The sequence below is a fragment of the Dendrobates tinctorius genome, unplaced genomic scaffold, assembly GCF_039654945.1.
Source record: "Dendrobates tinctorius isolate UK_male_01 unplaced genomic scaffold, ASM3965494v1 ptg000059l, whole genome shotgun sequence".
Lineage (NCBI taxonomy): Eukaryota > Metazoa > Chordata > Amphibia > Anura > Dendrobatidae > Dendrobates > Dendrobates tinctorius.
This window is the reverse complement of record NW_027361727.1, coordinates 19,885,851-19,899,547: the sequence shown is the minus strand read 5'-3', so window position 1 is coordinate 19,899,547 and position 13,697 is coordinate 19,885,851. Positions and strand designations below refer to the sequence as shown.

General features: G+C 37.9%; 1 protein-coding gene across 1 annotated transcript in view; it reads right to left on the bottom strand.

Moving 5' to 3' along the window:
* Positions 1 to 700: 700 nt before the first annotated feature.
* The window catches only part of LOC141092401 (receptor-type tyrosine-protein phosphatase beta-like), a 239,049-nt gene continuing 226,052 nt past the window's right edge, over positions 701 to 13,697 (bottom strand). Inside the window, exons 38-42 of the mRNA XM_073578524.1 lie at positions 12,229 to 12,363; positions 11,727 to 11,846; positions 7,847 to 8,010; positions 5,644 to 5,779; positions 701 to 2,158 (exon numbers count right to left, since the gene is read on the bottom strand). Coding sequence (XP_073434625.1) covers positions 2,018 to 2,158; positions 5,644 to 5,779; positions 7,847 to 8,010; positions 11,727 to 11,846; positions 12,229 to 12,363 — 696 coding nt within the window. The 3' untranslated portion in view covers positions 701 to 2,017. The remainder of the gene's footprint in view (positions 2,159 to 5,643; positions 5,780 to 7,846; positions 8,011 to 11,726; positions 11,847 to 12,228; positions 12,364 to 13,697) is intronic.

The following is a 13,697-nucleotide window of genomic DNA, read 5'->3' as shown; positions in this document are numbered from 1 at the left end:
CATTTGAGTACAGTGAACTCATTGTCATGTTCAAGAAACCAATCTGAGATGAATCGAGCTTTATGACATGGCGCATTATCCTGCTGAAAGTAGCCATCAGATGCCTGTTCTTAGCTGAGAGGAGTGGTACCCAGTGTGGTCTTCTGCTGCTGTAGCCCATCTGCCTCAAAGTTCGACGCACTGTGCGTTCAGAGATGCTCTTCTGCCTACCTTGGTTGTAACGGGTGGCAATTTGAGTCACTGTTGCCTTTCTATCAGCTCGAACCAGTCTGCCCATTCTCCTTTGACCTCTGGCATCAACAAGGCATTTCCGGCCACAGAACTGCCGCTCACTGGATTTTTTTTCTTTTTCGGACCATTCTCTGTAAACCCTAGAGATGGTTGTGCGTGAAAATCCCAGTAGATCAGCAGTTTCTGAAATACTCAGACCAGCCCTTCTGGCACCAACAATCATGCCACGTTCAAAGGCACTCAAATCACCTTTCTTCCCCATACTGATGCTCGGTTTGAACTGCAGGAGATTGTCTTGACCATGTCTACATGCCTAAATGCACTGAGTTGCCGCCATGTGATTGGCTGATTAGAAATTAAGTCTTAACACACAGTTGGACAGGTGTACCTAATAAAGTGGCCAGTGAGTGTATATGTATATATATATATATATATATATATATATATATATATATATATATATATATATATATATATATATATATATCCCTTCTTTACAATAAAAAGACAACCAAAACAAGAGTTAGCGCTAGCATCTTGTTCTGGTAACATTCAGAAAATGGAAGAGAAGATGCTTGTTATAAGTTCACTTGATTTTTACGTAACGTGTCAATAAAACGAGTTTCGGGCCGCTTTGGTTTATGGCACCACCATATAGAAATGATAAAAGCAATATAATGTAACGAAGGTTCCTTCAGATATAATAAATCTAATGTGGTTAACATTAGAAAAATAAATTTATAATGAGGGTAAAGTCAATTTGAAAGCGATGTCCACTCTGTATCATGGAGGTTCATGAAGATGTGGATATTCGTAGATATCTTTTCAGAAAATAAATAATTTGCTTATTGTTAAGAATGTGCAAGTAAAACCTGTCGTCACTTTAAAAACATGACGAACATTACTACATACTAAAGTGGACCGGTCCCGTTAATTCTCTATTGCAGCATATTATCCAGAGGCTTTTTCCCCTGACTACAGCAGTTCTAAAACTTGATTCCCATACGGCACATTCTGGTATGTACAAAAAAAAAAAAAGAATAAGAAAATAGTTTTTCACTTATATACACATTTACAACAATCCAAAACTTCTCCACCTTATAAATTACATGGGTTCAGCGCAAGAAATACCCTGAGTAAAATCTTCCACAGTTTTAAAAGGTACAATAATGGTCATCACTTTTTTGTATAAATCGGCAATTTTCATTGCTAGACAGAAACACAAAATGTATATAATAAAATATCCATATGTGCATTCCACAGGATGTTTCAAAACTTTTTGGAAAAAAATATCTAAATATTTTCAATAAAAACACTAGTGCAAGTAAAAAAAAAAAAAAAAAGGTTTAGCCAATAACATCTAAAATGGTCATGGTTACTATAAGGGACACCTAGATTTTCCTTCACACGGGCTTTACTAAATGTCCAACATATTTATGTAGGATTTTGCAATTATTTCACAACATTTAAAAATGATCTACCATAAAAAAAAATTAGATTTGATCAAAATGGCATGTCATATTTGTATAACATTTTTAGGCACTGCAGTGGCCAATGGATTGCTAGAGTATCTTTGCCCTTTTAACATAAGATATACTATATCTATCCAGCAGATGTAATAGTACATCCATGAATGGACAGTGGTATTGTATTTTTTAAATATGTCTTGTATTCTTTGGCCAAAAATATAAACAATTAAGTTATTCAAAGTGCAATTCCCTTTTTGGTCCTATGATAGCTGTAAATCCAGAAATCCCCAGAACCTTCTTTCTGAGAAGTTCCTTGATTAAAAGTTTGTCTTTTTAAAAGAAGAAGTACTCATATTCTGAGAGATCGCTGACATGTTTTGGTAAATGAGATCTGGATCGTTCATCCTCGGAGCCTTTATAATATCCAGCGCACACTGATTTAGGAAAACGTATTGGCTCTGCAATGAAAACGAATGATAAACTGTTAGATACAAACCTTTAAGGTGCGACGGATTAAATCTACCCCTCCAGATCCTGAGAATATAGGGGATTAAGCACTGGCAAATATACCATCTAATCTAATGCTTCCCTGCACAGCCACTGGGGGTGGGGGGAAAAATTAGGAAAGGAAAGCCAGCACTGCAAACCCTTCATTCTTAGGATGGTCCCCTAAGGTCAGACCCCACCCCTGATCATAATGGCATATACTTAGTCATTACAGTCAAACTGATATGCAAAAATAAATACATTATGATGTACATGCTTGCTTACATTGAATGAGATTTATCAAGTTAAATATGAAATATAAATAAAAAAATAGTAATACAAAATATAAATAAGAATTGTTGAGCATTTTTTATTTAAAAAAAAAAAATGGTTAGCATGGTGTGACGACACAGCATTTAATCTTAATTATCCGGACGTCTATTTTCAGTTGGCTAAAAACAATACACTTTTATCATACGAGTGTTAAATGTTGATATTTGATATGTTTGAATGGCTGTTTTCCTCTAATATCAGCTCCTACAGCTTATGGTCTGCTATCTTTGCAAGACAGGGGATGCAAGGTCATTTTAAACATGGATGTTTGATAATTTGTTGATTGACCACTGTGTGAAACCCTGTAGCTAGTTGACTGCAAAACAGAGGAGTAAAAACTATGCAAATTGATTAAATACTCAAACAGTGGGAGTTAATGTCATCACATCTTCCTCTTGACTTTGGGATGATGGTTTGAAGGTCAACAGTTGTGAACTATAAAAAAGGGATATGCATCTGTAACAAGACATCCTTGAGATCCAGAGATCAAAAGAACCATCACAAGAGACACAGGTTAGACATTCTACAGGATGTCAGCTTAGGAGACCACAGCCCCAGCTGAAAGAATACAGATCTGCTCCATTGACCATCACTGAACTCATGGATATGTTTGGGAAAGCCAGGATTGGGATCCTCCGGTCACCTGGCCTTGTACCTCAATGGACTGTAAGCTACCTAAGCTTGTCGTTACCTCCTCTCTGTGCGTGCCACAGGTGGGGGTGGTCGGCACTGGAAGCTCTAAAGCCACAGCTGCTCTTATCCCGGCGAGTCAGCGGAAGGGTGAGACTCTGTAATTTTGCACCATCTTGGGTATTTTGCTGGTTCTGTATTTTAATTGACTGTTTTATGGCTCAATAAAGTATTGCCCAACTATTTAGTACCTCTCACCCTGTGTTGTCTGAGTACTATTACGCCCATGGTAAAAAAAAAAAGGTAATTTTGGCTAGGGGAACAGAGCACCCCCTTTAACCCTTCGTGTCTCCACATATGGCTTTCACCATATTTTTTTCATCAGACAAGGTGCAAATTTCTGGCACAAAGTAGTTAAATAATTATAATAAGTGGTGTAAACACAGACTGGATTAGTCTAAAAATGTGCCAGATTTATCAAATAGCATCAACCACTATGATAAATCTGGCACATTTTAAGACAGTCTAGTCTAAATTTGCTCGGTCTGTGGATTAAATAATATTGATAAATATGGATTATTAAAGGTCTGCTGCAAAATTGGTGCAGCTAAGGCCTGTTTCACACTTCCGTTTGTCTCCATCAGTCAAGATCCGCCGTTTTGCAAAAAAAAACGGATCCGCCATTTTTCTTGGCGGATCCGTTTTTTTCCCCATAGACTTGCATTACGTGCGGATCTTGATGGATGGCCATCCGTTGGATCCATTTTTTTGTGGATCCGCCAAGATTTTGGCGTCCGCTGACAAGACTGGACGGACAATGCAACGTTTTTCTGGCTGTCCGGATCCGCACTTTACACTGCGCATGCCCAGCAGAATCGCCTTTGCAGTAAATTTAACTCTAAATCCCGATCTGGCAGCTGAGAAAAAAATCTCTCTCTCTCCAGTGGTTCCTTTAAATTTCTTCCTTCGCCGGATCCGTAAAAAAAAACGGTCTGGTGGCACACGATGTCCGTACGCAGGCGGATCCGTTTTCTGCCATTTTGGAGGGTTACAACTGACAGAAAAAACTGATGTGTGAAACAGGCCTAAGGCAAAATCCACACTGCATTTGAAATATACTTCCTGTAAGACTGATTCAAGTATTTACTGTAGTATTCATCTACTACAGAACTGCAAGTTTAAGAATATAACTACTATAATACTGCTCTCTATGCACAAGAATATAACTACTATAATACTGCCCCCTACTGACAAGAATATAACTACTATAATACTGTCCCCCATGTACAAGAATATAACTACTATAATACTGTCCCCTATGTACAAGAATATAACTACTATAATACTGTCCCCTATGTACAAGAATATAACTACTATAATACTGTCCCCCATGTACAAGAATATAACTACTATAATACTGTCCTCTATGTGCAAGAATATAACTACTATAATACTGCCCCCTATGTACAAGAATATAACTACTATAATACTGCCCCCTATGTACAAGAATATAACTACTATAATACTGCTCTCTATGCACAAGAATATAACTACTATAATACTGCCCCCTACTGACAAGAATATAACTACTATAATACTGCTCCTATGTACAAGAATATAACTACTATAATACTGTCCCCTATGTACAAGAATATAACTACTATAATACTGCTCCTATGTACAAGAATATAACTACTATAATACTGTCCTCTATGTGCAAGAATATAACTACTATAATACTGCCCCCTATGTACAAGAATATAACTACTATAATACTGCCCCCTATGTACAAGAATATAACTACTATAATACTGCCCCCTATGTACAAGAATATAACTACTATAATACTGCCCCCTATGTACAAGAATATAACTACTATAATACTGCCCCCTATGTACAAGAATATAACTACTATAATACTGCTCCTATGTACAAGAATATAACTACTATAATACTGTCCTCTATGTGCAAGAATATAACTACTATAATACTGCCCCCTATGTACAAGAATATAACTACTATAATACTGCCCCCTATGTACAAGAATATAACTACTATAATACTGCCCCCTATGTACAAGAATATAACTACTATAATACTGCCCCCTATGTACAAGAATATAACTACTATAATACTGCCCCCTATGCACAAGAATATAACTACTATAATACTGCTCCTATGTACAAGAATATAACTACTATAATACTGCTCCCTATGTACAAGAATATAACTACTATAATACTGCTCCTATGTACAAGAATATAACTACTATAATACTGCTCCTATGTACAAGAATGTAACTACTATAATACTGCCCCCCATGTACAAGAATATAACTACTACTCGTATAATAATGCTCCTATTCACAATTATATAGCTACTATACTAATGACCTCTATAATCGGGATTATTACTACTATAATACACATACTTAATTATACAGTATATCCTTAGACCTTAAGCATGTAAAATCAGAAAAATGTCATCCACTTACTTCAGTTTGCACCATTAATCCTCGGTGCATCCGGAGATCATAAACAACTCCATACACATCTATTTGGCTCTCTGTTTCAATTTGTTTCATAATACGATCAAGTGCTATCAATGTGCCCGTCCTGCCCACTCCAGCGCTAAAAAAAAGGAACAGCATACATAAATAGCAGATAAATTGCACAATGAAAAATTTCTCTATCACAAAAATACATTGCATTGTTTTATAATCTGGCTTAGACACGAGTGAAAAAAAAATTAATGGAGTCGCAAGATACACTGCCTTCTGCAAGGCTGGGCGTACAGGTGAGATACAACTGTGTAATCCAATAATCTGAAGGAAACCTTGGCACTTCAAATATATGGGGTTTGAAAAGAAATTATTTAATGTGTAGATAATTCAAATATACTGTACATATCACATTCTATCCTAACCCTCAGACCTTCATCAGAAATTTAAAATAAAAAAAAAAAAATAAAAAGGTAAAATTAAATATGAAAATAATAAAAATGAACCTTTGCCCCTATTACAAAATGCTTTATTATGTCACAAAATGATAAAGCACACAATTTTTAAAGCAGGAATCTTAATGATCCATGATATAAAACTACCTTTTATCTGGTAAAGTTAGTTAAAAACAATGCCAATGTTTTTGTACCCCCAGACTGGAGGGAAAAAAAAGGAACGGAATAAAAAGTGATCAAAAATGTATATGTATTCCAAAATGACTACCGCCTATCCCGCAATAAAAAACAAGGCAAAAAAAAAATGTGGAAACATAAAAAAGTTTTATGGTATGTTACTAAAACATTTTTATAAGGATTTCTGTTGTGCAAAGAAGTAAAATATAGAAGCTATATAAATATTAATACTGATGTGCAGAATAAAACCATCTTGTCATTTATACTGCACATTGTGAAATTAAATTAAATAATTAAATCCAAAATAGGTTAATGGCCCAAAGTTAATGTATTCGCAAGTAATTGTGAGCAATCCAAATCTTTGGAGGCCCATGCGCAAACACAACTATTTCTGTGAAAGTGATACTAGATGAGAAAAAAACAGCCTACTGGTAACAGGGAAAATATACTGCCATAATATATATATAAAAAATTGCAAACAGCAGGACAATCAACAGTAAATTCTCCAGACTGCTGAAATAAGAGTATCAAACACGATCCCAACAGTCCCTTCTGTACAATGCCCAAATAACTCCACCATACAAATCCCAAATAATACTGTTCCAGACAAGTTGGGTACTAAACTATTAATTAACAGCCTTCGGGTCAACCTCGAGCCATGGCGACTTGATGGATGAACGCTCAGTAGGAAGACCGTTCTTGTGCAAGCCTAGATAGGCCCACGAGGGTCTTCTCCTCTGTTATTTTGATAGCATCAAGCTATCGGGTTGCTGCTCTTACTCTTCGCCTTGTTCCTTCTATTCTTCAATCCATGATGTCCTTCACCACTGATTGCTATCTTCGTATGAGGTGTCCAAATTAGGCAAGTCATAGCTTGGGGATCCTTGGCTTGATATGTTCCAAAATTGATTTGCTTGGTCTTCTTGCCATCCATGGTCTTGATCACATCCTTCTCCAGCACCACATTTTGAAGGCGTAGATTCTTCTTCTGTCTTGTTTTTTTTAAGTCCAGGTTTGACATCCATATGTAACCACAGAAATGATCAAACTAGTTACGAGTCATACCTTCGTTGCCAGGGAAATGTTCCTCAATTTGAAGACCCTGTCCAGTCAGTTCACTTTTGATTTGCCCATAGATATTCTCCTATTAACTTCAGGTGTTGTCGCTGCATCTTGAGAAAGTTGAAGTCCTTTACAATTTCCAGTTCGTCGCCGTCAATTTCAAATATGTCATACCTGGCAGTAGTGAATATCTTTGTCTTTTTCGTTTTGAGTAGGAGTCCCATGTTCGAGCTTTCCATCTTGACACTTTGTAAGAAGTCTTTCATTTCATCTACACCTGTCGCCATCGATGTTGTATCATCTGAGTATTTAAGATAGTTGATGATTTCTCCAGCAATTTTTTTTCCTTCTTGTGATAGCAACTCTAGCCAAGTACAATAACAGTGGTGCTTCCCTCAGCAAACAAACTCCAGCTATTTTCACTTGGACTAATTTTTATAGTCTTCTCATACAGTATGTTCATTTGATCATCCCTCATTATCCAAGCCTAGCACATACTGTACCTGCAGTGAACCACTATAGGTGAATGCATCGAGTCGTCATTCGTCATGTATTCACGGACTAAATTTCTAAATTCTATTAGAACACCGGTTGCCTTCGGAACGCCGTGGTCTGGCCAAGCTGTAAAATGGAAATGCCGGACTACTTTACTCTGTCTGGTCTTCATCTAAATATAAAAAAATACAAAGACAAAATAAAATGATGATTTCTATAGTTAGAAATGGTAAATATGATCCTCGGTCTACTGAACCACCGCACGACCTGCTCTACCCTCTCCTACTGTATCCTCACCCATCCCTGTAGACTGTGAGCCCTCGCTGGCAGGGTCCCCTCTCCTTATGTACTTGTGTGTCCCTTGTCTTACACATGTTTATTATACTTGTCTATATTTCCCCTTTTTCACATTTAAAGCGCCATGGAATAAATGGCGTTATATAAATGTATAATAATAGTACACAGGGGAAGAGTCCAGATAGCAGTCAATCCACTTCAAGCCATTACTCTCATGCAATAAGTTTATCTTTGCACTAATATTTCATAACCTTAGTTTTGTGAATGTATCATCACATACATGATCTGGTATCATTTTATTTTTGGCCTTACTCTTTTTATAGAAATCTGTTCCCGAGAGGAAACAAAAGTAATGATAATATATGCAGCTTGGCAAGAATAAAGCGTTTTGAAAACATTCTTCAGCCATCTGTCCATGACAATTAAATTACCATTTTCTCAGAAGCCATACCTGTGAATATACATTTATATAGCGCATATGTCAAAGCACATTGTGGCGATGACTATAGAATCCTCAGCAAAGAACTTATTATAAGAAAATCTTTTGTCTGCTGTGTTGGATTGTATAGGTAATGCGTCAGTAAACCTTTGTTACTTAACTATTTACATTTCTTAAAAGGGATTGCTGTGGTTTTGACAGCTGAAAAACGATTTCCCCCCACGATCCTGAGAACAGGGCTCCATTTTCAGGATAGGACCACCAGTAATCAATACTTAAACATGATATATATAAAGGGTTATTACCAGAAAGAAAAGCCATGTGGGTCAATAAATGGTGAATAAATGCAACTGTGTACCTGGCCTAAAGTCATATGGTTCTCAATTAGGACGGTTTTCATTACTATATTGTGGTTTAATTGCTGTATATTGTTTGCAAATCCATTATTATACAAGCGCAGAGTATATGAAAATGAACAAGAAATCCCCTTAGTGCACCCCCGACATGTTTCGCCTACTATACTGTTTCGTCTGGTAGCGGCGCTGGAAGAAAACATACTCACAGGAAGACCACCTCATTCAAACAAGCAAAATTCGTATTTAAGTCGTCCCTCACCTCTGCTAAACAAGACTACTTCCCCACCACTGTATCTTCTTTATCCTACAAGCCCAACCAGTTATTCAACACCTTTAACTCCATCCTCCGCCCATCACAGCCCTTCCGAGCCCCCTCATCTCTGCAGAAGACTTTGCCACGCATTTCAAAAATGAGATCAACCAAACAAGGCAAATATTTACTGCTCATCCTCCACAATGCCTATGTATAACAGGCCACTGTCCCTCACCATAATCTTCCTCCCCACCATCACTGAAGGAGAACTTACTCATCTACTCTCAAATGCACACCTCATCACTTGTGCACCCAACCCCATCCCACCTGCTCACCAAGCTTACCACCACACTTATCCCAGCTCTAACCCATCTCTTCAACCTATCGCTAACTAATTATTCCTTCCCTTCTGCTTTCAAGCATGCCACGATCAAACCTATCCTGAAGAAATCATCACTCGACCCGACCTCTGCGTCCAGCTATTGCCCCATATCACTGCTCCCGCTTGTCTCCAAGCTCATTGAACAGCATGTCCATGCTAAACTTTCCTCCTATCTCTGATCTATCTCACTCTGACGACCTACAATTCAGCTTCCGTCCCCACTTACTGCCAAAGCCAAGAGACAATTCTCTTCTCTATATTCCTCTTTCTACACCTGTCCTCTGCCTTCGACAGTCAACCATTCAGTCCTACTACAGATCCTCTCTTCCCTTGGCATCAAATACTTTGCCTTCTCCTGGATCTCCTCACATCTATCCAATCACACATTTAGAGTCTCCCACTTCCACAATACCTCCTCATCCCGCCCTCAAGATTCTTTTCTACTTTTCTCAATCTATAGCTTTGGCCTGGAACAACTCATATAATCCCATGGCTTCCATTACCACATATATGATGATACTCAGATCTACCTCTCTAGCCCAGACGTCACCTCTCTGCTGTCCCGAATCCCAGAGTGTCTATCAGCCTTATCCTCCTTCTCATTACGCTTCCTAAAGCTCAATGTGGACAAAACTGAACTCAATCTTTCCTCCATCTCACCAAATCCCCCTACCTGATTTATCTATCACAATAAATGACATCATGCTTTCCCCTGTACTGGAGGTCCGCTGCCTCAGAGTTTCCCTTGACTCTGCCCAGTCTTTCAAACCAAACATCCAAGCTCTCGCTACCTCCTGCTGCCTCCAACTCAAAAATATTTCCAGAATCCATCCTTTCCTCAACCCCGAATCTACTAAAATATTAGTGTATGCCCTCATCATCTCCTGCCTTGACTACTGCAATACCCTCCTCTGTGACCTCACAGCTAACACTCTTGCACATCTTCAGTCTGTCCTTAACTTTCCTGCCCGACTAATCCACTTTTCTCCACACTATTCCCTCCACTTCTCCCCTCTGCAAATCCCTTCAATGCCAATTCACCAACGTTTCCAGTTCAAACTACTAACACTGACCTACAAAGCCGTCCATAAACTGTCTCCTCCGTACATCTCTGAACTAATCTCCCGATATCTTCCAACACGTAAACTCCGATCCTCTAAAGACCTCCTTTTCTCCACACTTACAAGCTCCTCACCCAATTGCCTCCAAGTTTTCTCCCTAGTGTCTGCCATCCTCTGGAAATCTGTGCCCTAACACATCTGATTATCCTCCACATTCGAATCCTTCAGACTGAACTTTAAAACGCATCTCTTCAAGAAAGCTACAGCCTGCAATAACCTCGGTGCCACTTCATCACCACCGGACCTACTGAAAAACCCTCAACCTACTGTCTCCTTTCCCATTATATCCATTAGGCTACCTCCACAGTATCAGTATTTGTTCAGTATTTTTTCTCAGCTTTTGTAAGCCAAAACCAGGCGAGGAACAATCAGAGGACAAGATATAATAGAAACAAGTGCACCAATTCTGCATGTTTGACCCACTCCGGGGTTTGGCTTACAAATACTGATGTGAAATACTGACTAAACACTGAAAGTGTGGCCGTAGCCTTAGGCCTGTTTCACACTTCCGTTTTTGTGTCCGCCAAACGGATCCGTTTCCTTTTTTTGACGGAAACGGATGCGAACGAATCCGTTTTTAAAAAAACGGATCCGTTTTTTTGACGGATCCGCGGTAACCATAATGGAAGTCTATGGGACAAAAAAAACGGATCCTGCCAAAAATGGCGGATCCGTTTTTTTACGGAAAACAACGGATTTTGACGGATTTGAAAAAACGGAAGTGTGAAACAGGCCTTAGACTGTAAGCCCGCAAAGGCAGAGCTCTCTCCTTTCTGTATGAGTCTGTCATTGTTAGTTCTCTGTAATTTATATTTTTTATGTAACCCCTTCTCATGTGCAACAGAGCTACATTAGGAATGGTAAGATATTGCCTTTTTCACCATCACAGACATGCCGTAGCAAGTCACAATGCATCATGTGATCCAAAGACTGAGAGCTTCCTCATTCAATCCCATGGATCGGTAGGGGTGTCAGCGATTATATCGTCATCAACTGTCCTCTTCCATCTGTATATGAAGCAATAAAGTCTGGTAACTCACATCCACTAATGTAAAATCTCTGGTGGTCCAGTCCTGTAGAACATTTTCATCGTTCATGGATATAGAAAGATTTCCATAAATCCTTGCACTTCTCTGGGGCCAATATTCTTCACATTTAACCTAAAATATCATAAGATACAATAAGAGTTACCTTTTAGTCCTTTGTTGCTTATATAGTACCAATATGTATGACAGCGCTGCCTATCTGAGATATAATGGCAACACGCAGCATATGCAGCTACTTTATAGATCATTCCCGCAGCCTCTTAGAAAAATGCAACTAAAATTGGACGGAGAAATATTTGTAAAATTGCACTTACGTATGATTTCATGCAAATCATTGTAGATAAAATTGGATAATTGTAGATAAAGCATGTCATATCAGTCGATAACCGTAGTTAAGCCCTTAATATGGCTACTCACATATAATTAAAATGTTTCAGTCATTAAAAAAAATAAAAACGTCAAGTGCTGCACATAAGCCTTAACTTAATTGTTTTACCTTTCCGAGCTCAACACATTTGGTGAGCATAACAACGGCCCGAACATTTTTTTCCCATATCATACGCCAGAAATCATTGACAGTCCTTGGTAGAGGACCCTGTGCTGCAATGTACTCTTTTGTAGAATTGTAACCCTGGAAAAGAGACAAGAAGAACAACATAATAAAACATACACTGTACAAAATGTATAGATCTACACTATATGGGAAAATATATGCCACCCCTCCACAACATCCCACCAAAGGAGCTTTTCTGACCTCCTATTTTACATCCATAGATATTAATATGGAGTCGTGCCTCTACAGCTATAATGGCTCCATCTCTTGTCTTGCTACAAGATTTTGGAGGAGTCTGTGGGAATTTTTGCCCCCTTCATCCATTTGTGAGGTCAGACCCTGATGTTGGAGGACAGGGCCTGACTCTCTGTACTGTTGGATGAGAGGAGTCCGCACTATAATTGTTTTTTCAAAATATTTTGCAATAGAGATTTTGCCCTTAATAGCAAAACTTTCCATGTCCTGCCTTTCCATATTTTACTGACACGGGTACGTTTCCACACAGTGAAAAAAGATAGAAAATCCACTATAAATTACAATGCCAGCAAGGTGCCTGAGAATTTAAGAAATCTCATGCAGACGATGCAAAAAATATCTGCAGTGTAGAATGACCAGCCAAGCAGATTTAAAGCAAAACGGTCATGTGCAAAAAGGATATAAGTTAATTTTCTTCCTCCCAGTGCCCATGATTTCAGTGGCCAGGCAGCATTTTAACACTATATACCTGCAGATTGACAATTTTTTTTTTCTTTAACATGACAGGATCTCTTTAAAAATAAATAGCATATCAATTTGGATGTCTGTGTGCAGAGCGCTGCAGGAGGTCTGCAGCAGAAATGCATGTGTGAACACGCCCTGTGATTGATAGATATAGATATATATATATATAGATATATATATATATATATATATATATATATATATATATATATATATATATATATATATATATATATTCAAACAATGTGAAAAACATATAGCCAGCTCACCATAAGGGACCGTGAGGAAGGCACATAGTGCTGAAACATGTAGTCCCTTGCTGGAATGCTATTAATTGATTGGAGTTCCTCATACTTTTTATGACACAATGGATTAATAAAGAAGAAGTTTTTACAAATCTGGTGAACTTTCATCCTTTTGCTGGATCCCAATTTATATATATATATATATATATATATATATATATATATATATATATATATATATATATATATATATATACACACACACACACACACACATGCATACACATACATGCATACATACACACTCCTCAAAAAAATAAAGGGAAACCTAAAACACCACATCCTAGATATCTCTGAATTAAATATTCCAGCTGCAAATTTTTATTCATTGCATAGTGGAATGTGTTCAGAACAATAAAACATAATAATTATCAATGTAAATCAAAA